The following is a 22,431-nucleotide window of genomic DNA, read 5'->3' as shown; positions in this document are numbered from 1 at the left end:
CTACTTTTTACCAGATTAATATTAAATACAGTCGGAACCACAGCCACTAATTACATAAACTTTTATTATTAATGAAAGCACATCCTTTGAACACCTCCACTGGACTATGCTTCATTATGTTGGTTTGAATTACTCTACATATTTGAAAATAATTCCAAAAGTTAAATTTGAGTAGATTTTGATGGCTTTTCATTAATTTATCTTCTTATCTTTAATTCCTCTGAATTAGATTTTAAATTATTATTATTTGATAATTCCTTCATATCACAGGAAATATTTGTGAAGAGAGAATAATGCAACTGGATGATCACGGGAAATATTTTTATACAAATTGTAAGAGCTTGCAAAAAGTCTATAGAGGAGGGGCGCCTGAGTGGCTCAGTCCATTAAGTGTCTGATTTCAGCTCAGGTCATGATCTCACAGTTCAAGAGTTCAAGCCCCACGCTGGGCTCTGGGCTGACAGCTCAGAGCCTGGAGCCTGCTTCAGATTCTGTGTCTCCCTCTCTTTCTGCCCCTCCCAAACTCATGCACGTGCATTCTCTCTCTCTCTCAAAAATAAATATTAACAAAAAAGTTTTTTAGGTCTATAGAGATATTCCCTCTGATGCTTGGATTAAAGGTTTTAAATATGCCGCTGATGATCTTTGAGTCTGCGCTTAGCTTTTCAGTTAGATGCTATTGCTGCCTACCTGTCATAAAAAGGGAAGTAGAGACGATCTAAAAATCCTAAGTATTTATTGAGAACTTTTCTGTTTTTAATCAAGAATAGAATAAAAAAAAAAAAAAGAATAGAACATGGAGCACTTTGTAGAGAAGAGACAGCTATTTAGGAGCAGGAAACTTCCAATACTTCAAACCTAGATGTCAGTAGTCACAGAATCTTTGTACTCTTTCCCCACAAATGGACATTGTCTACTACATAGAAAAATCCTAGGTTAAGCTCATTAATTTTACTTTTTTTTTTATTTCTAGGAGAGAGAGAGAGAGAGAGACAGCGTGAGCAGGGGAGGGTCAGAGAGAGAGGGAGTCACAGACTGAAACAAGCTCCAGGCTCTGAGCTGGCAGTCAGCACAGAGCCCGACGCGGGGCTCGAACCCACGAACTGCGAGATCATGACCTAAGCGAAAGTCGGACGCTTAACCGACTAAGCCACCCAGGCGCCCCTAGACCTTTTAAAAAATCTATTTTCAAAATGAAAATGGGGGGATATATTTTAACATACAAAAACACAGTTTCTATTTATTTAGCAATCCTATAGTGTAAATAGTGTCTTGAGTTCCATTGCCGAGTACATTTTTAGTAAAGACTAAAACAAATAGAGGAAGAATTGAGAAACCTGACCAAGAAAAAAGATATCTCAGGGAAAAAAAATAAAAAGAAAGAATGGAGTTTAAACTTGTCCTAAGCTGTCGGGGATTTATCATTACAGGATAAAGTTATATTTGTCTTCAATCAGTTCAGTTAATTATTTTTTTTCCAGATTGATGATTACCCACAATTTCTGAGTCCACCAGATAGAGAAACCAACCAACATATTCGTATCACCTATTCTTCAACTGTTTTAAAAAAAGAGTGTGAAAAATCAAAAGGTGTCAAGAAATTCTCATTTCCATTTCATCATGCCAATTCTAACAAAAAAAAAGGTATGTGATACATTTCTTAAAGTGACAAAGAAAAGATGCATTTCTTTATGAGACAACAAATAATGTTTTTATTTTTTCCTCCCAGCTTTACTGAGGTATGATTGACAAATTAAAATTATATATAAAGTGTCTAACGTGATGTTTTGATATATGTGTGCATTGTGAAATGAATACCACAATCAGGCTAACCACCTCACATAATTGTCATTCTGTTAAGTGTGTGATGAGAACACTTGAGATGTATTTCCTTTGCAAATTTCAAGTATACACTACATTATCGTTAGGTTTGTTGACCAGGCTGTGCATTTTTGTCTCCAGAACTTATTTATTTTATAATGAACATCTATCTGTTGACTAACATCTGCCTTTTTTCCCCAACTCCTGGCCCCTGGTAACTACTATCTTACTATTTGTTACTATGAGTTTGTCTTTTTGTGTCTGGTTTATTTCACTTAGCATGATGTCCTCTAGGTTCATCCATGTTGTATCAAATGGCAGGATTTTCTGGTTTTTATATTTTATATATTTATTTTTTAAGTACTCTCTACACCCAACGTGTGGCTTGAACTCATGACCCCAAAATCAAGAGTCAGACACTCTACTGACTGAGCCAGCTAGGCACCCCAGGATTTTCTTTTTTTTTAAGGCTAAATAAAATTGGATTGTGTGTGTAAGGATGTCTACTCCCCTGCCCCCATCCCCATTTTATTTATCCATTCATATTTTGCTGTATATTTCCATGTCTTGGTTACTGTTCATAATGCTGCTATGAATATGAGAGTACAAGTATCTGAGATAATGACTTTATTTGCTTCGGATATAATCCCAAAAATGGGAATGCTAGATCATATGGTAGTCCTATTTTAGTTTTTTGAGGAACCTCCGTACTGTTTTCCACAGTGGCTGCACAAATTTACATTCTCACCAACAGCGTGCAAAGGTTCCCTTTTCTCTACATCCTCACCAATACTTGCTGTCTTTTGACTTTTTTTAAAAGTCTTTTTTTTAATGTTTTTTTTTTTAATCATTTCTTTCTGAGAGAGAGAGAGAGAGAGAGAGAGAGAGAGAGAGAGAGTGTGAGCAGGGGAGGGTCAGAGAGAGAGGGAGTCACAGACTGAAACAAGCTCCAGGCTCTGAGCTGGCAGTCAGCACAGAACCTGACGCGGGGCTCGAACCCATGAACCGTGAGATCATGACCTGAGCTGAAGTCGGACGCTTAACCGACTGAGCCACCCAGGTGCCCCTGTCTTTTGACTTTTTGAGGTTAACTATCCTAACAGTTGTGAGGTGGTATCTCGTGTGGTATTTTTCCCAATTTATCTTTGAGGGGGGGAGGAGGGAGAGAGAGGGAGAGAGAGAGAGAGAGAGAGAGAGAGAAAGAGAAATCATCAGGGAGGGGCAGAGAGAGGGGGAGAAAGAGAATCTGAAGAGGCTCCACGCTGTCAGCGCAAAGCCCGATGCAGAGCTCATGACCTGAGCTGAAGTCGGACGCTGAAACAACTGAGCCACCCAGGTGCCCCTCATTTGGTTTTGCTTTCCAATTCCATGATGGTTAGTGAGCTGACCCATCCATTCATGGCAGCACAGTGCCTGGGCAAAGCTTGCCATACATGAAGATACGTAGAAAACAACCAGAAATATTGTCAATCTGGCTGGAGGAAAACTCCTGATAGTCATCTCTGTGAATCTTGGCTCCCACAAGCAAGGGAAGCCTCAAGGTCCTACCCTGAAAATTCTGGTTTATTATGGTTATTAACAGCATTCAATCTCCATTCAAAAGTATTTGTTGGGAACCTGTTCACTCAAGAACTATGCTTTACACTTAGAAAGATGAAAGTCCATCTTTAATTTTGTTTTTAGGAGGCTCAGCGTCTGATGCCGATGATTTTCCCACTGTGCCCAAGGAGATCTAGAAAATCCACAGTGGGATGGCGACAAAAGGGCTCCTGGCTCTCATCCAGCTCAACCAGAGCTTACTTGCTTTTATGGTTCACATTTTGGGCTTTATGTAACTGTTTCTGATGAAAAGGTTTTAAAAACCCAAGGATGAATACATGAAAATAGTACATATAGTTCAGCATTACACTGTTTATTTCATAGTCTTATTTTATATATGTATATGAAATGTGCATGGACCTAAAGGAGCCCTTTAAGGTATCCATCCCTATAACTGGGAGCTGGTAAAAAGAGGAAAATGAGCATGGGCTTTGGACCAGCCAAACCCACATTTGAATCCTGGTCCCCACCTTCCCCAGCTACGTGACTGTCTACAAGTTACGACCTTTGTGAGCCCCAGGTACCCGGTCTCTATGATTAGCTTCACAGGGTTGTTGTATTACATGAAACGATGTGGGCAAGGCGGGGCACACAGCGGGAAAGCAGTCAGGGCTGAGATGGCATCCTTAGCACCAAATAGGGGCGGGATAAAGTCCGACAGGGCTCCTGGGCATGTCCTTCCACTTCTGGCCTCTAGCCCGTGTAGCCAGACCAGCCCACGGCAGCCAACTCATTCTTCACTAGACTCCACTCCAAGTCCTCCCCAGAACTCTTAGAGTACTGAGTAACTACGAAGTGTGAGAAAACCGTCCAGTGTTTGTACACTCTCATGGATAAGCACCTTTCCATGCTGACACTCTCTGGCATAGCAACTGTTGGCAGAAGTTGTAATTAGTCTTATTAAATCCCTGGTTGCTCACCAGGTCTCTTGTCGCACTAATTAGGGTACCTAACTGGTGTTGGTTGCCTTAAATGCATATTTATCCTTGTCCACAAGCATAATTATTCTTGGATTTTTCCCCCCAACATGTATAAAGAAGATAAAAACACACATTACAGAAGCTGATTATAGGTAGAAGTTTTATAAAACTCAAGTTCCTAGAAACTTGGCCAGTGATGTTAAAAGTAGTAAAAACTTCGTTAAAAACTTATCTTGTGTTTACGTGCATGGCTATTCATAGACTTACACCTTTTCCTCACTCCCCCTTCCTTCGTTTATTCTCTAAAGGTTCCATCTAACACTTTGTACAGCGAGTCTGGAAAACACAACACTGCCACTGTCACAAGGAGTCATGCATAGCACATCTTAGAGAATAAAAACCATACCCCTTTCCATCATGCCAAGAGTAATGTGCTCTGATTCGTGTTCTCTGCCAAGCTGCTTGTCCCCTGGGTTAGATGTGGCACTATACCCAGGACCCTCATGGGTCACCTCCCAGAGAGTCTGTACTATGTAATCCTGAAGCAAGAGAGAGGCAAGAGAGAGGCTCAAACCTGTCTGACCATCTACTTGACAACAGTCATTACTAGAACCATTAGCATTAATAATGATGATATCATGCCTGGTGAAGTAGCACACATTAACTACTGAGCATTTGAATAAAGATAATTATTAGAACTTACTCCAAACCTCTTGGGTGAAAGAAAGCCTAGGGAATATTTGTGTCATGTGGCAAAGGAGCTGACACTCAAACCAACTGGCTTATCTTAACAAAGAAAACTCAAAAGTGTAAATCATTGGTAGTAAAAATACTTAGTGTATTTATTGCATTTGCAACAGGATTCCTAATTAGGCCCCACTTTTCTGGAGATATACAGAAAAAGAGGCTTTTCTCTATGTGTCCTTATATGGGTCATAGGTAGAACTTTAAATTGAGGATTGTTATTTAACTCTAAATGAACAATGCTGATGGGAGTAGAGCAACGGTGAGGAACTTTACTAGCTGCTAAAGCTCTAGAATGAATTGGGTTATTAGCCCTTCAGTTTAAGGTACATTCTTGAACAGGACAATCTGGTAGGACTTTCTGCCAACGTTGGAGCTGTTCTGTATGTAGTCTAATTACGTCTAATATGGTAGCCAACAGCCCTCTGTGACCACTGAGCACTTGAGATGTGAGTAGTGCTAACTGAATTTTCATTTAATTTTAATAGCCAGAGGTGTCTGGTAGCTATAGAATTGGTCACTCCAGCTCTAGAAGCACAGAAACATCTTTGTGGTATATTTTGAAACACTGGCATAGCATGAAGTAGACTAATCCTCAAACCAGAATGAAACATAATAATCTGATGACACATAAACCGAACCTCGGTTTTATATAAATATATGAGATTTTGTTTTATAGTTAAAACCTACATTTTCTAAAACCAATGAGGTGGGAAAAACTAAAATGACAAGGCATTGATGAGCCTCTCAGGTTTAGTGGATAGTTTTTATGTAGGCTTGGCAGTCTTCCCCATAGGAATAGGGTTTTTTTTGATAAATATAACTGGACCTCTTACAGTTGAGAAAGCACTGTAGTTTTTTCTTTCTTTTCTTTTTTTTTTTTGGAGCGTCCTTTCTAAAAAAAATATTCCTCAGGAGTGCCTGGGTGATGCAGTTGGTTAAGCATCTGACTCTTGATCTTGGCTCAAGTCATGATCTTAACAATTTGTGAGTTCAAGCCCCGCATTAGGCTCTGCACTAATGGTGTGGCGCCTGCTTGGGATTCGGTCTCTCCTTCTCTCTGCCCTTCCCCTGCTTGTGCTCTCTCTCTCTCAAAATAAATCATAAAAATGAACTTAAAAAAAAAATGTTCCTCAGCTGACTAGCACTTCTGAACATGTCATCAGATATCCACTGTGCTAAATGGTGGAAGCACTTCATACTTAGGCTATTGAAGAAGACTGTAAAGTGCTGTGTGCACACTAGAGAACACCCTGGAACAGACAGAGCACAGATATCATCTGTTATCTGTATTCAGGCTCTCCTGTGATTATGGCCTTAAACCTGCCAGCCTCTGGCCACTGGCATCTAGGAGATCAGAACTTCCATCCAATGCAGAAACAGAGACCACAGCTGCACTTCATTTCTCAGTGGAGAGCAGAGAAGATCCTGAGATTCTCCACACCATTGTTACAAATGAAATTTAAAGCTAACATAAAGAGGCAGGGACATGACACTAAAGTTGGTTTTGGTTACACCCTTTTAACAATGTCAGACAAAAAAGAGAAAGCTCAAGGTCAGTTAGTGAACTTGGATGAAATGAGGTTTAAGAGACAACTTAGGGTCATTGTTTAGTGAATACCAACTTCCTAATAGAAAAGCCTAGGTGGTTTCTTCCCCGCTTCCAGCATGCTGAGAGTGCCTCGCTCTGTTTCCTTCTAGCTCTCCTCCAAGCTGTTTGTTCCCAGCATGAGGTATGGCTTGTAGACCCAGGACCCCTGTGGTTTACCTCCCAGACGGTCTGTAATGTGTGGTCCTGAAGCAAGAGGCTCAAACCTGTCTGACCTCTGCACCACAAGTGCTAATATGTTCTATCTAATTCCAGCAATGATCACAGGCATTATCGGTATCACATTTAGTACCCACAGTCGTGAAATGCCTACTATTAGAAATATCTATGATGACTGGGGTCTTAGACTTATGTCTAAGAGATATTTCACTTGCTAGTAGAAAAAATGGATTCATATTCGAGTCTATATAATTAGTAAAGATTTTTCACTTAAAAGTAGGAAAAACTGATTGATTTTGGAATCTCCTAAGGAATCAAGAGGGGAACAGAAGAACCCAATAGTGGAAGACCAGAAACCCAGGGGCTTGTTTCTGGGCCTGAACAGCCTGTGAGAGACCTTCTGGATGCAGCTAGTTTCAAAGACTCCTAGCTCAGCCTCTCACATCCAAATGTCACAAGTCTAGAGGGAGACACTGATCAGCCTAACGTGGATCAGATCCCACGCCTAGACCAGTCAGCTATGGCTTGGATAGAAGTGGATCCAGATTTTGTGGGGAATGAAGCTCATACAGTGTGCAGAGCCTTCTTTAAGAAAAAGAGTTAAAACACCAAATAGAATGACTACGGCACTCTCAAGATACATAGGTAGAAGAAATCACAAACATAAAGTGTTTGTGGACACTCCCAAGAGAGGAAGTGAGACAGAAGGAAAACTGAAGTGGGAAGAGCCTGTGGTCTTCAATGACTGTGGTTAACACGTCTTCCCTTTGCATACTTTATAAAGACATTTGACCATGGGGACACATGGTCAGGGCTTCTCCTAAGACTTTGAAAGGAACTCATGTAAGTGAGGGACCCTATGGCTGAAACATCACTTCACCAGAAGGAGCAATCTCTTTTTTTTTAAAGATGGGCACCCAGGCGCCTGGGTGGCTCAGTCAGTTGAATGTCTGCCTTCTGTTCAGGTCATGATCTCGAGGTTCGTGGGGTTCACCCACTCGGGCTCGCTCGCTATCTCTCACACAAGTAAATAAATATTTTAAAATAATTATTTAAGAGATGGGCATCCATACTGTGGAAGAGGACAGTTCCTCAAAGAAAGAGGGCTCTGGGAAGACCACATGACAGATGAACACCACAGCTTGGTCCTTTCCGTAGTCCCCTCCTGTAGCTGCAGTTTCCTACTGTTTTCATAATGATTTTATTTTTAGGAGCACGTGGGTGGCTCAGTCGGTTAAGTGTCCAACTTCGGCTCGAGTCAGGATCTCATGGTTTGTGAGTTCGAGCCCCGCATCAGGCTCTGTGCTGACGGCCCAGAGCCTGGAGCTTCCTTTAGATTCTGTGTCTCCCTCTCTGTGTCTCTGCTTCTCCCCTGCTCATGCCTTCTCTCTCTCTCTCTCTCTCTCAACATTAAAATAAAAACATTTAAAAAATTTATTTACTTTTTATTTTTAAATTTTTTTAAATGTTTTATTTATTTTTGAAAGAGAGATAGAGACAGCGTGAGCAGGGGAGGGTCAGAGAGAGAGGGAGACACAGACTCCGAAGCAGGCTCCAGGCTCTGAGCTAGCTGTCAGCACAGAGCCCGACGCAGGGCTCGAACCCACGAACCGTGAGATCATAACCTGAGCCGAAGTCGGAGCTTAACCGACTGAGCCACCCAGGCGCCCCAAAAAATTTTTTTAAAGATTTCATTTTTATGTAACCTTAACACCCAATGTGGGGCTTGAACTCACAACCCTGAGATCAAGAGTTACATGCTCTATAGACTGAGGCAGCCAGGCACCCCTCAGTTTCCCACTTTTTATCAACAGACTTTTTGTCTCAAATCCCCAGGTGGGCTCCAGATCTCATGAACTATGTTGGACCTCAGGGGGGCTGTTGTTGACCTCTTATGTCTAGACCAGAGCAAGCCAGAATGGCCTGCACTCTCCAGCTATCTTTTTATTTATTTATTTATTTATTTACTTACTTACTTAATAGTTTATTGTCAAATTGGTTTCCATATAACACCCAGTGCTCATCCCCACAAGTGCCCTCCTCCATGCCCGTCTCCCCCCTTCCCCTCTCTCCCACCCCCATCAGCCCTCAGTTTGTTCTCAGTATTCAAGGGTCTCTCATGGTTTGCCACCCTCCCTCTCCCCAACTATTTTTCCCCTTCTCCTCCCCGATGGTCCTCCATTAAGTTCCTCCTAATCCTCCTATACGTACAAACATATGATATTTGTCCTTCTCTGCCTGACCTATTTCACTCAGCATAACACCCTCAAGGTCCATCCATGTTGCTACACATGGCCAGATTTCATTCTTTCTCATTGCCATGCAGTATTCCATTGTATAGATAAACCACATCTTCTTGATCCATTCGGAGTGGAGGTTCCTCAAAAAATTAACAATAGAACTCCCCTATGACCCAGCAATAGCACTGCTAGGAATTTACCCAAGGGATACAGAAATGCTGATGCATAGGGGCACATGTACCCCAATGTTCATAGCAGCACTCTCCACAATAGCCAAAACATGGAAAGAGCCTAAGTGTCCATCCAGCTATCTTTTTAAAGACCCCATCCAGCATCACTTTTGGCTCTCTGAGGTGAGAGGGTTCTTTCTTCTCGGCTCCTCTCATACCCATGGCAGTAACGGAGAACTGTGCAGAGCAGTTCAAAAAGAAAGGGGCCAAACTCCATGAAAGTACACTTAAGATTTTGATTTCATATGATGTAAATTTTACCTCAAAAGAAAAATAAACTGAAAGCAGTTAAAAGGGAGGGAGGAGGACAGGGAAGCAAGCAAACCAAGAGAGGAAGCAGCTGACAGAGTTAGGGAAATCCCCAAAAGGAGTTCTCTGTGGGAGCAGGGCTTTCCCCCTTTTCCCTCCCTGGCTCTCTATGGCTTGTGCATCCCTGACTCCGGCCCTTCTGCAGGGATGGGGAGGCGGTTCAATGGGGCCATACCGAGTTTCCCCTGGAGCTTAGAAAGTGAGGCTAGTACTGACCTCTTGCAGTGGCTTATGGAACGGGACATTTGGTTCTTGTTTGGAATACTTTTTAGATACTATTACTATTTGTTCCTCTAAGTAAGCAAACAAAATACACTTACATAACTGGGAGGACACAGTAATTTTCTCGATGCGGGTTATGACTGGTTCTGATTTTTACTTTAAATTAAACTAATGTTTATTGCGGAACTACTCTGCACATACCCATTTTTTATATGTCACTTTTATACAAATTATCTTATTTTCATTTCCAGAATTATCTTATTTATTTATTTATTTACTTATTTATTTAAGAAATAGAGAGACTGCTAGTGGGGGAGAGGAACAGAGGGAGAGAGAGAGAGAGAGAGGGAGAAACTTAATCAGGGTCCATGCTCAGCACCGAGCCCAGCATGGGGCTCAATCTCACAATTCTGGGATAACAACCCAAGAGTCTGACACTCAACCAACTGAGCCACCCAGGCGCCCCCTCATCTTTATTTTTATAAATTAAGATACTGAGTCTAAAATGATAAAGTTAACTGGTAAAGTCTTATAAACTGTAAAGTAACTTTTTACGAGCGTCTGAAGTTGAGTACGTTTTAACATCAAAGCCAAAGTTCCTTTTGTTCCATCATGCTGCCCAGCTTATAATTTAGCCTATTTGTTTTGTTTTTTAATGTATGCTTATTTTTGAGACAGAGATTGAGAGACAGAGTATGAGCAGGTGAGGGACAGAGAGAGAGAGAGGGAGACACAATCTAAAGAAGGCTCCAGGCTCTGAGCGACATCAGCACAGAGCCTGATGTGGGGCTCAACCTCACAAACCATGAGATCATGACCTGAGCCAAAGTTGGATGCTCAACCGACTGAGCCACCCAGGCGCCCAGTTTTTGTAGGGATTTATGAGCAATCTTCAATTTAGTACATGTAACTATCTTCTTCACCAACTCAATTAAATTATGTAATTAAGTATTAAATGATTTTTTTCTTTTTTTTCTTTTTCTTAGTTAAAGAAGAGACTGATGACCCTGTCTTTTGGAGGGGCAAAGGGCCCCGAAGTTTGAATGAATCCTCTCTCAGGTGAGATTTTATTCACAGTATGTTTTTAACTTGCTGACCAAAACTTATTTTATATTTCAATTTGCTCATTATAATGCTTTCTATTAATGGATTTGGACTGAGTTTTATTTCATATATGTAATAATGAAGAAGATATTTTGGGAGAACTTGCTTCTAAATTCAAATCCAGTTAGTTTAAATAGTATAATATTTCTCGTGTCAATGAAATATATAGATTTCACAATATAAAGAAATAATTGATTAAAATTAAATTCAAAAACCTTCATTAAGCCCTTGTTCTATGTAGGGCATGATGCTAGGCCCTGGAAAGGACAGAAAGATGAGTAAGGCATAGTTCTTGTCTTTGAGAAGCTCATTTCAACCAGAATGTGTGACCCTTGCATAAACATAGATAATACATAGTACACATGCTAAGTATCATTAGTGAGTTTCAGCAAACTGTCAAAGAGATTTAAAGAGGGGAAAGGTCAGGGATGCCTGGGTGGCTCAATCAGGAAAGCACCTGATTGTGGCTCAGGTCATGATCTCACAGTTCGTGAGTTCGAGCCCCACATTGGGCTCTCGATTGTTAGCACAGAGCTTGCTTCAGACCCTCTGTCCTCCTCTCTCTGCACCTTCCTCCGTCTTTCAAAATAAACATTAAAAAAATAATAAAATAAAGAGGGGAAAGGTCATATTCAGTTGTGGGGAGAAGTCAAGATGCCAGAGTGACAGTTGGTGAATTTTCAGCGCATGTGGAAAGGGAGATATTGCAACTGGAAGGGATAAAAAACAACAACAACAACAATAAAAACAACACAAAGATAAAGGCAGGAAAAAGTAGAATATGTATTAGGAAAGGGAAGCAGTCCACAGTGATTTAAAAATAGAACGGGGTAAGGGAAGCCTGGCTGGCTCTGTTCATACAGCATGCAACTCTTGGTCTTGGATTTGTGAGTTCAAGCCCCACACTGAGTGTAGAGATTACATTAAAAAAATTAATTAAAAAAATAAAATAGAACAGAGATACCAGGTATAAGGTTAAAAAGTAAAACTGGGCCCAAACTTTGGAGGGTCTTAAAAGTCCAAATGAAAAGCATAGTAAGGTTTGTGAAGGACACAAGAGAAACTGGAAGAGAGTACACTGAAATACTGGTATAGTCTGGAGTAGGAAGTCTTTAGTGGGAAAGACAGTTTTCATTGTACGCACACTTGTAGTACTTGAAATTTCTTTTGCTATGTATATTGTTTCAAAAGAAATAAATTCCCATGGGGCGCCTGGGTGGCTTAGTCGGTTGAGCGTCCGACTTTCGCTTAGGTCATGATCTCGCGGTTCGTGGGTTCGAGCCCCGCGTCGGGCTCTGTGCTGACTGCCAGCTCAGAGCCTGGAGCCTGTTTCAGTCTGTGACTCCCTCTCTCTCTAACCCTCCCCTGCTCACGCTGTCGCTCTCTCTCTCTCCTAGAAATAAATAAAACATTTAAAAAAAAAAAAAAAGAAATAAATTCCCAGAAATAAATGTAGCCCCCCCCCAAAAAAAAAGAAGTCCAAGTAAAGACTTGATGTGTCATTTCATAGGTTATGAGGAAACTACTGACAAATAATCAGTTGTGCTGTAATCCATTTGAAGAAGGAAAAATCAGACGTTGGTGGGAAGTAATGAGAGTCTGAACTGGGCTAGTGGTAAAGGGAATAAAGGAAAAGGGATGGACGGAAGAGACATTTCAAAGGCAAATTCTACAAGACGGGCAGCTGAACGTAAGAGAGCTAGAGAGAGAAGCCACTGTGGTTTCAAGCCAGGGTTACTGCATGGGGATGTCTTACAGAGGAATAAGGATGATGGGGGGATCAAGCCCAAGTACTGCTTTCGGCAGGTTAAGTTTGAGGTCCTAGTACCGTCAACAGATGAACTGGTGAAGCTCATCTGGCAGTTAAAATTTTGGCCTGGAAGGCAGGATAGAAGGCTGAATGTCACTTACTTACTAAATTAATTTATATTTTAGAGAGCAAGAGAAAGCATACAAGCAGGGGAAAGGGACTGTGTGTATATGTGTGTGTGTGTGTGTGTGTGTGTGTGAGAGAGAGAGAGAGAGAGAGAGAGAGAGAGAGAGAGAGAGAATGAATCTCAAGCAGGCTCCATGCTAAGAGCAGAGCTCAAAGTGGGGCTCAATCCTAGGACTCTGGGATCAAGACCTGAGCCAAAATCAATAGTCAGATGCTCAACCGACTGAGCCACCCAGGTGCCCCTGGATGTAAATTTAAAAAGGATGCCCTGGGGCTCCTGGCTCACTCATTCAGTAGAACACAATGATCTCAGGGTCGTGAGTTCAAGGACCATACTGGGCATAGAGCTTAAAGAAGAAAAAAACAACAACAAAGAAACATTAAACAAACAAGTAAAAAGTAGTTTCCTAAGCTGCAGAACCTGAAGTATGATTCTGTTACACACCTTAAGTATCTAGACATTAGAAGGAGGAAGGGAGCACAGGATTGGAAGAGCTACATGTCACGAGAAATATAGGCATGGAGAAAATGAACGTGGGTTGGGGACCTGAAAGATCATGGCACGGGGGAAATATCTAAGGTAGGAAAACATGGCAAAATACTATAAAGGAAACATGAACTCCTAATTGGGAAGTATCCACAAAGCTGTGCTTTCCATAAAGTGCATTAACTTAGCTTACTAATGGGAGGGCGGTGTTTTTCCACTGCATTTTCTGTCACTGTAATCTTCTCTTACTAAACAAGATGACCTATAAAGTCTCTTCTAAACCTGAATTTCATTATTGTAACTTCCTTTGTCTCACACACAAAAACTTGGCTTAGGAAGATTGATACATAGATACATAGATTGATTGATCGACTGATTATTTATTACTAAGAACACATCACCAATTTACAGAATTTTAACTTTACACCCAACTATTTTGGACAATAAAATTCGTGGAAACTTGGCTACCATAACTAATTCTCTTAAAGGTTTCTAAAGTTTAAGGAGTTACCTTTAGAAGTGATCTCTGTGTTCCTGTCAGTGTTCTCAAGGCTTTGGACGTTCTGATTGTATTTGAAGCTGTAACATCTGGAAAACTTAACTGGCTAAGACAGGACTGATCAGTAAGTGTTCTGTTCTGCATTGCAAACCCTAGTTCAGAAAGCACTCTGAGACCCCCTGGTAATGCTGAGAGTGGGGGAGGGACCAAAGAGCTCGAACCACTGAATCCTTCCACCAGGGTTTGTCAGCAAGGTACTATCCGGGATTTTGTGTGGGACTCCTCGTTGTCATGCAGTACACCTGCCCATTGTGAGACTGGCGCATCCCAGGCTCTTGTCCACTAAATGCCTGTAACACTCTCCATGTATTGTGGCAACAAAAACCACCACCACACACTTCCACCTGGACCCACCCCTGCTAATTCCATCTGTGGACAGAAGCTTGTTTGCATTTTCCTGACCTGTGCTCTTTCTCCTTTCTCTCACTCTCCTTAATAAGCATCCTTGCTCTCCCTAGAAATTCTGTACGTGGGTTTTCATCGACACCCCAGTGTGATAACGTAATAATACAAATCTAAAATGGTTCCTCCTTAGGGGCACTTGGGTGGCTCAGCTGGTTCTGTCTGTTCAGTGTTGGACTTTGGCTCCGGTCATGATCTCAGGGTTCTTGGGCTCAGCCTCACCTCTGGCTCTGTGCTGACAGCTAGGAGCCTGCTTTCAATTCTCTTTCCTTCTCTCTCTGCCCCTCTACTGCTCATGTGCATGTGTGTTCACTCTCTCTCTCAAAATAAATAAATAAACTTAAAAAAAATAAATAAAATGGTTCCCCCTTCAATGGGACTTCTATTTTAATAGGGATGGAAGCCAGAAGATCAAGGAGAGAAGCTCTATTAGTAATATTTTGTTTTATTGAGGTTACATTGACACACAGTACAATGCAATAAAGTATACAGTGTGATCATATGCATCACCATAATCAACATCTATCACTCCCCCGCCCCACTATGGCCTGGAAACTTTGTCAAGGCAAAAAGCTGGCGCAGTTGTTAGGTCTCACCTTTTGTGTTTTCCTGTGTCTCAGAGATGACTGTCTTTGCTGTCCAGTGTCCAATGTCTTTTCAACAACAATTCTTTTATTTTCTAATGTTTACTTATTTTTGAGAGAGAGAGAGAGAGAGAGAGGGGCAGAGTACAAGTCGGGGAGGGGCACAGAAGAGAGGTAGACACAGAATCTGAAGCAGGCTCCAGGCTCTGAGCTGTCATCACAGAGCCCAACATGGGGCTCAAACTCACGAACCATGAGACTATGTCCAGTTTCCAGTGTCTTAAAAGCTGTTTTTAATTTTTTTTCCTTTTTTTGGTGGGGGGAGAAGGGCATATCTAGTCCCTGTTACTCCATCCTGGCCTTAAATAGAAAAAAAAACAACAACAACAACAAAAAAACAAAAACTAGTAGAATTTTAATCTTTACACTAGTATATGTGATAGGGGATTTGGATTGGTTTCAAATCCTTCCTGGAGCCAGGGATAGCTCCAGAATTTTCATAAAAGAGATTCCATCAAAGAGTGCAGGAGAAGATGAGAAGGGTTTAAGAAACTCTTCTTCCTTTGATTTTATGTGGTATATGTACTTATTTTTGGTGTTTTGCTCGGGATGGCAAGCTATTGAAGATCTTAGGAAATGAAGGGCAGCAAAGCCCACTCTCCCCTTCGCTTCTGCCTTTGGGAGCCTGCTGTTTTAGGCCAATTCAACTTACCAACTCCAGTTCCAGACTCTAATAATGAAGACAGCTGTGAAGCTCAGAAGGACCTCAACTATCAGACTCACAAAGGCTACTATTCTGCCTTTACAAGAAGGTAAAAGCACACACTTTCAGAAAACTTTCAACAAAGCTAAATGTCCAAAACAAGGCTAGAGAGCCAGTTCAATAAGAGAGCTCATTCCCTGCTATTTAAGGTGAGATGGGCTATGGGGCTTGAACTTGCTTGTCAGTGAGCCAGAATCTGGGGCACTCATTGCTGCTTCCTGGTGTTGTTGCTGCTTTCTGAGGAGCATACACTCTTTTCTTTTTTAAGTTTATTTACTATTTTGAGTGAGAGAGTGCTCACACAAGCTAAAGCATGAACAGGGAAAGGGACAGAGAGAGAGAGGGAGACAGAGAATCCCAAGCTGGCTCTGCACGGTCAGCACAGAGCCTGATGTGGGGCTTGAACTCAGAAACCTTGAGATCGTGACCTGAGCCGAAATCAAGTCATGCCCTTAACCGAGGCGCCCCGAGATGAGTATGCACTCTTAACGGGTGCTGGCTGTGAGGAGGCAACCCAAAGCAGGGTGTGGGAAGAAAGCTCACGTGGAATAAAAAACCATGGTTTTTTCATCTGGCCTCAAGTCAGAATCTCTCAAGGGGTCATGGGAAGTTCAGACTTCTGGCCTCCACTCCAGACTACTGAATCCCAAGCTTTAGAGATGGGACTCAGCAGTCTGTTTCGGTAGCTCCTTAGGTGACACTGTTAGCTAGCCACTATGGTTGAGGAAATCTTGGACTAAATAGTCAATACACTCCTGGGTTATTGAGATTGCTGTGTTCTGTACCCATAATATGTCTATAATCACCTCTCACTGAGAGGATTGGCAACACCTCTCACTCCTCTCCCCCATCTCCACTCATTGTACCTGGTGTGGTTGGAATGTTTGTGTCCCTCCCAAATTCCTTGAAATCCTAACCCCCAAAGGTGATGGTATTGGTAGGTGGGCACCCAAGGGGAGGTGCTTAAACTTGAGGGTGGAGGCCTCATGAATGTGATTCGTGCTCTTGAGAAAGAGGCTCCAGAGAGCTCACTAGCCCCTCCACTGTGTAAAGACACAGCAAGAAGGAACTGACTGGGAACCAGGAAGACTGTCCTTAGCATAAGGCAAAACCTCACTAGCACCCTGATCATGGACTTTCCAGCCTCCAAAACTGTGAGCAATACATTTTCTGTTGTTTATAAGCTACCCAGTCTATGGCCTCACTGCTTTGACAGTAGGCCCAAACAAGCTAAGCCAGTACCTCTCCATCCCTGTCTGAATCCATTACTCACCTTAAAGCCAAAGTGATCGTTTCCAAAAGAAAAGTCCAAAAGACTCTTTACCCAGAAAACAAAACTGTTTACATGTCTGGACAGCCCGGCAAGCCCTGGCCTTTGCTTATGTCTCCAGCTTCATCACAAGTCACTTTACCCCTTGCTCACCACACTGGCTAGAGCACTTCAAGGGTTTTCCACCTCAGGTCTTAGCTTGAGTGTCCACATCTTAAAGAGGTCGTGCCTGATCACCTGCCTGAAGTATACTACCCTCCACGGGGTGCCTGGGTGGGTTGTTTCGTTCAGCTTCTGACTCTTGGTTTTGGCTGGGGTCATGATCTCACGGTTTGTGAGTCCAAGCCCTGCATCAGGCTCTGCCCTGTCAGGGCCTGCTTGGGATTCTATATCTCTCTGCCACTCTCCTGCTCTCTCTGTCTCTCTCGCAAAAATAAATCAACATTAAAAATGAAGTCTACTACCCTCCACCAGAGGCACACAGTTTTATCAGAGTACTCCTTTTATTTCATAGCACTTGTATCAACTGCTACATATCTATTGTTTATTGTCTCTTCTCCCACTAGAATGTGAGCCTCATGAGGGCAGGGACCTTGGTATTCTTGCACACTATATATTTCCAGTGGTTGGCCTAGTGGCTGGCATATAGTAGCTGCTTACTATTTGTTGAATGATTAATCATATTCTTTACAACCTAGCCTGGCTCGCATTATATAGGCTTGGGGAAGCATCATCTAATCTAAATCCATGTAATAATAAAGTATGTTTCGAAGGGGTTGTTGCATTTCCAATGTTGCCCTAAGTGCTGTGACTTTAATTAGCTCTGGGAGGAGGGATCTCTCTGCTGTCTCATGGTACTAAGTGACATTCCTAACATGACTTTCATAACTAGAAGTACCAAGGGAAAGGCAATGCCATTGACGGCCATCCACATGCTATTGGACTCAATATTCTTCATTCCACATTTTGGCATACGAATGCCCCAGTTTTCCTAGCCACTGATAGTCTCATTATTTTCTTTTTGTTGTTTATTTTTTTCTTCTAATTTAGAAAAGTAGGTTTCTTTCTTTTTTTTTATTTTTTTAAAGAAGTCTTCTTACCACTCTTTTTTTTTTTTTTATGTTTTATTTATTTCTAGGAGAGAGAGAGAGAGACAGCGTGAGCAGGGGAGGGTCAGAGAGAGAGGGAGTCACAGACTGAAACAGGCTCCAGGCTCTGAGCTGGCAGTCAGCACAGAGCCCGACGCGGGGCTCGAACCCACGAACCGCGAGATCATGACCTAAGCGAAAGTCGGACGCTCAACCGACTAAGCCACCCAGGCGCCCCAAAGTAGGTTTCTTTCTTTCTTTTAAGTTTGTATGTTTGTTTTGAGAGAGAGGGAGAGAGGAGTGAGGGAGAGGAAGAGAGAGAGAATCCCAAGCAGGCTCCATACTGTCAGCAAGGTGGGGCTCAACTCACAAACTATGAGATCCTGCCAAAAGAAACTTATAATTAATGTTTGCAGTGGGTTTTTTTAGGCTATTGTGGGGGTCAGAACTCTGTTAGAAGTAACAGAAATCCAACTTAGGTTAAAAGGGGAATTTACTGGGATGCCTGGGAGGCTCAGTCGGTCACACATGCGACTTTGGCTCAGGTCATGATCTCACGGTTCATGGGTTTGAGCCCCGTGTCAGGCTCTGTGCTGACAGCTAGCTCAGAGCCTGAAGCCTGTTTCAGATTCTGTATCTCCCTCTTTCTCTGCCTCTCCCCTGCTCATGCTGTCTCTCTCTCAGAAATAAAACATTAAATAAAAAGTTTTTTTTTTTAAAGGGGGAATTTACTGGAATAACTGGGACCACTCATGTAATTTAACATTCATTCAACAGATACATATAGAAATAGACATAAACAGAGAGACAAATGTAGATTTGTCTACCTAACTCTTGAATCTGGTACACTTTAATTGCTGGGCTCTGTATTCAATTTTGGTTTTTATTTTTATAAAGGTTTTCACTTAAATTTTTTTTTTTAACATTTATTTCTTTTTGAGAGACAGAGAGAGGCAGAGCATGAGCACGGGAAGGGCAGAGAGAGAGGGAGACACAGAATCTGAAGCAGGCTCCAGGCTCTGAGCTGTTTGTCAGCACAGAGCCTGACATGGGGCTTGAACCCATAAACCATGAGATCATGACGTGAGCTGAAGCTGGACACTCAACCAACTGAGCCACCCAGGTGCCCCAAAGGCTTTCATTTTTTAAAAAAAATTTTTAACATTTTTAATTTATTTTTGAGACAGAGCATGAGTGGGGGAAGGGTAGAGAGAGAGACACAGAATCTGAAGCAGGCTCCAGGCTCTGAGCTGTCAGCACAGAGCCTGATGCAGGGCTCGAACCCACAAACTGTGAAATCATGACCTGAGCTGAAGTTGGACGCTTAACCAACTGAGCCACCCAGGCACCCCAGGCTTTCACTTTTTAAAACAATGTTTATTTATTTTAGAAAGAGTGCAAGCAGGAGAGGCGCAGAGAGGGGAGGACAGAGGATCCAAAGTAGACTCCACACTGACAGTGGTAAACCTGATGTGGGGCTCAAACTCATGAACAGTTAGATCATGACCTGAGCTGAAGTCAGATACTCAGCCAACTGGGCTACCCAGGTGCCTATGCACTTTTTTTTTTTAAAGGCTGTTATTTATTTTGAGAGGGAGAGAGGGGTGGGGGGAGGGAAGGCACAGAGAGAGAGAGAGAGGAAGAGAGAGAATCTCAAGCAGGCTCCACGATGTCAGTGCAGAGCCCCAGGTGGGGCTGAATCTTGTGAACTGTGAGATCATGACCTGAGCTGAAATCAAGAGTTGGACACTTAACCTACTGAGCCACCCAGGTGCTCCTGTATCCAATTTTAGATATTCAAAAGTGAGCAAAATCAGATTAGAAGCCAAACAACAGAATGTAGGAATGGTTTGAGATTGAGGCATAGCTGGAATTGGTAGCTTGAGTGGGCACAGAACTTTGTATCCTCTGATGTTAGTGGATCAGCTTCACTTTTTTTCACTGAACACCATGTCTTTCAAGGTGCAATAAACAAAGTTATTAAATTCACATTTTGCCTGTCTTAAATTCATATTTTACAGCTCCTACCACCAGACAAAGGCTAACTCACACAGTTTCTTGCATACAATTTAAAAATCCTGGGAAGGTTTCTGATGCCTAGCTTGAATAAATGAGTCACTGATGAAAAATGTCCCCCATAGCCAAGAGGTCAGTCTTTAAGAACACAACAGCTTCTGTGTGCTCCATGTGTGGAGGGAAGGAGTAGTTTCCAAACAAAGGGGCTGAGGAGGGAGCTAGGTCTGCTATCTGTCCAATAGTTTTCTAGCACTCTCATCTCCATAATTAAGCACAGGAGTCAAAAGCGTAAACAGAGTAGGCTAGGATAAAAAAACAGTAATTAGAGGACTAAAGAATGTTATCATGTTCAGAGCTCTGAAACACCTCTGAGGTGTAAAGTTTTAGGCCTAATTATGAGAAGCCGCAGGTCGTAAGAAGCATACAGTTACCTTGGGACATCAGACTTACATAAGTATGATTGCTTTTCAGGGTAATAGTAAACAACAGATCTTTTAACACCTATGGGATGGAAAACAGATTAGAGATCTCTGATAATGAGATTCAGGTTTCTCTGTCTTTAGTGTAGCTCTTCATTAGCTGATAGTTCCGTGCTCTCATATGCATTTTACTGGAGAAAACCGAAGGAGATATTTCAGGTAGAAACAGAGTACTGTGACCTACTTAAGAGTTCCCTAAAGCTGCAGGGGGAAAACAAAAGACTGCATATTGCTTGTGAGTGTAAAGAAACAGAGAAGAAGGCTGAGATCAATAGAACACTTTTACAGTGCCAGCTCAGAGAAAGATTTATATAAATTTAATTGAGTTCACCTTGAATAATCCGTGAGGAAAAAGAAATTGTGCCAGTGGTTAGCTCCCAGATCAGGTCTGGTATGTCTATACCCACCAGGGTGGATTCCGATCTGAATTTACATCTATCTGTAGCTTCTACTGATATTTGGCTAACGGAAATTTAAAAGGAGAGTTTCTAACCACAGTGCATGGCAAATGAAAGGATGAGCTTTTGGAGAAACTGATCTGTTTAATAAACAGAGGTAGAGCTGATAATCCAATGAAATGAGAATGTGCTGCACTTAATTGCACACCATTAGCAAAACAGAATGGGGGATAAAACCCAAGAATGTGAGCCTTATATTTTTCTCTAAGAAGCAGCACTTCTAGATAGAAAATAGGGAGAGGGAGCTGTGCAATTTCTCTCTGTCTAGTACATAAACATGCATGTTGTATAGCGACACTGGCTGACCTCAAATCCTGACTGTGCCTTTGGCTACTTAACCGTCCCAGACTTCACTCCTCACGAGTAGGATGGAGCTCATGATAGTACCTTCATCACAGAGATGATATGTGAGGTCTAAATCATTTACATGTAAAGTGCTTAAACTGTGTGTGGCATTTAGTCCTTATTAAAACTTAGCTCTTTTGTTATTGCTAATTATCAGTATGTCAGCCACTAAGCAATAATTTATTCAGCATCCTCAGAATCCTTGATCAAGACTTGCGACATAATAACTTTCCTCTTTCCTACTCTCACTAATAACACTACCAGAGGTATGTATGTATGTATGAATGCATGTATTTTGACAGAGAGAGAGAGAGAAAAAGGAAGAAGGGCAGAGGGAGAGAGAGAGAGAGAGAGAGAGAGAGAGTAAGAGAGCAGAGAGAGATGGAGACAGAGAATCTGAAGCAGGCTCCAGGCTCTGAGCTGTCAGCATGGAGTCTAAAGCAGGGCTTGAACTCACAAGCAGTGAGATCCTGACCTAAGCCAAAGTCAGAGGCTTAACCAACTGAGCCACCCAGGCACCCAAGAGAGAGAAGCTTAAGCAGGCTCCACACTGAGTATGGATCATGGATCCTGAATTCATGACCTGAGCTGAAATCAAGAGTTGGGACACTTAACTACTGAGCCACCGAGGCATCCCAATGCTACTGTATTTGAAAAAATAAAAATGCTATTGTACAATTATTTGGGATAAGGTACCATCTATATTAATTTTCTAAGAATTTCTTGCACAGTAGGTTATAATTCTATTGAAGGACCAGTCTTTTGTCTATGTAAATATACTATATGGGTAAGTACATGAATCCAGAATGTTTAGAAACTCAAGAGAAAAGATTCAAGGCCTCCAGAAACTGTTTTTATAATAAGTCTTTGGGGTGCCTTGGGTGGCTCAGTTGGTTGAGTGTCCGACTTCGGCTCAGGTCATGATCTCACGGTCTGTGGGTTTGGGCCCTGCGTTGGGCTCTGTGCTGGCAGCTCGGAGCCTGGAGCCTGCTTCAGATTCTGTGTCTCCCTCTCTCTCTGCCCCTCCCCTGCTTGTTCTCTGTCTCTGTCTCTCAAAATATAAATAAAGACATAAAAAAAAAATAGG

The 22,431-nt window shown here is 42.1% G+C and overlaps 2 protein-coding genes across 15 annotated transcripts in view; one reads left to right on the top strand and one right to left on the bottom strand.

Moving 5' to 3' along the window:
* The window catches only part of XPOT (exportin for tRNA), a 163,577-nt gene that overhangs the window by 66,745 nt on the left and 74,401 nt on the right, over positions 1-22,431 (bottom strand). The window lies entirely within an intron of this gene.
* The window catches only part of CUNH12orf56 (chromosome unknown C12orf56 homolog), a 106,206-nt gene that overhangs the window by 23,876 nt on the left and 59,899 nt on the right, over positions 1-22,431 (top strand). For 11 of the 12 annotated variants that reach the window (XM_039234317.1, XM_039234310.1, XM_039234318.1 and 8 more), the window contains 2 exons: positions 1,482-1,644; positions 10,840-10,912. In XM_039234317.1, coding sequence (XP_039090248.1) covers positions 1,482-1,644; positions 10,840-10,912 — 236 coding nt within the window. Of the gene's footprint in view, positions 1-1,481; positions 1,645-10,839; positions 10,913-15,542; positions 15,738-22,431 lie in introns of those variants that run through there. The other variant, XM_039234320.1, reaches the window with a different exon arrangement.

Source organism: Hyaena hyaena, unplaced genomic scaffold, assembly GCF_003009895.1.
Source record: "Hyaena hyaena isolate Hyena2069 unplaced genomic scaffold, ASM300989v1 scaffold_87, whole genome shotgun sequence".
In the NCBI taxonomy this organism is placed as follows: domain Eukaryota; kingdom Metazoa; phylum Chordata; class Mammalia; order Carnivora; family Hyaenidae; genus Hyaena; species Hyaena hyaena.
This window is presented reverse-complemented; position numbering and strand designations above follow the sequence as displayed.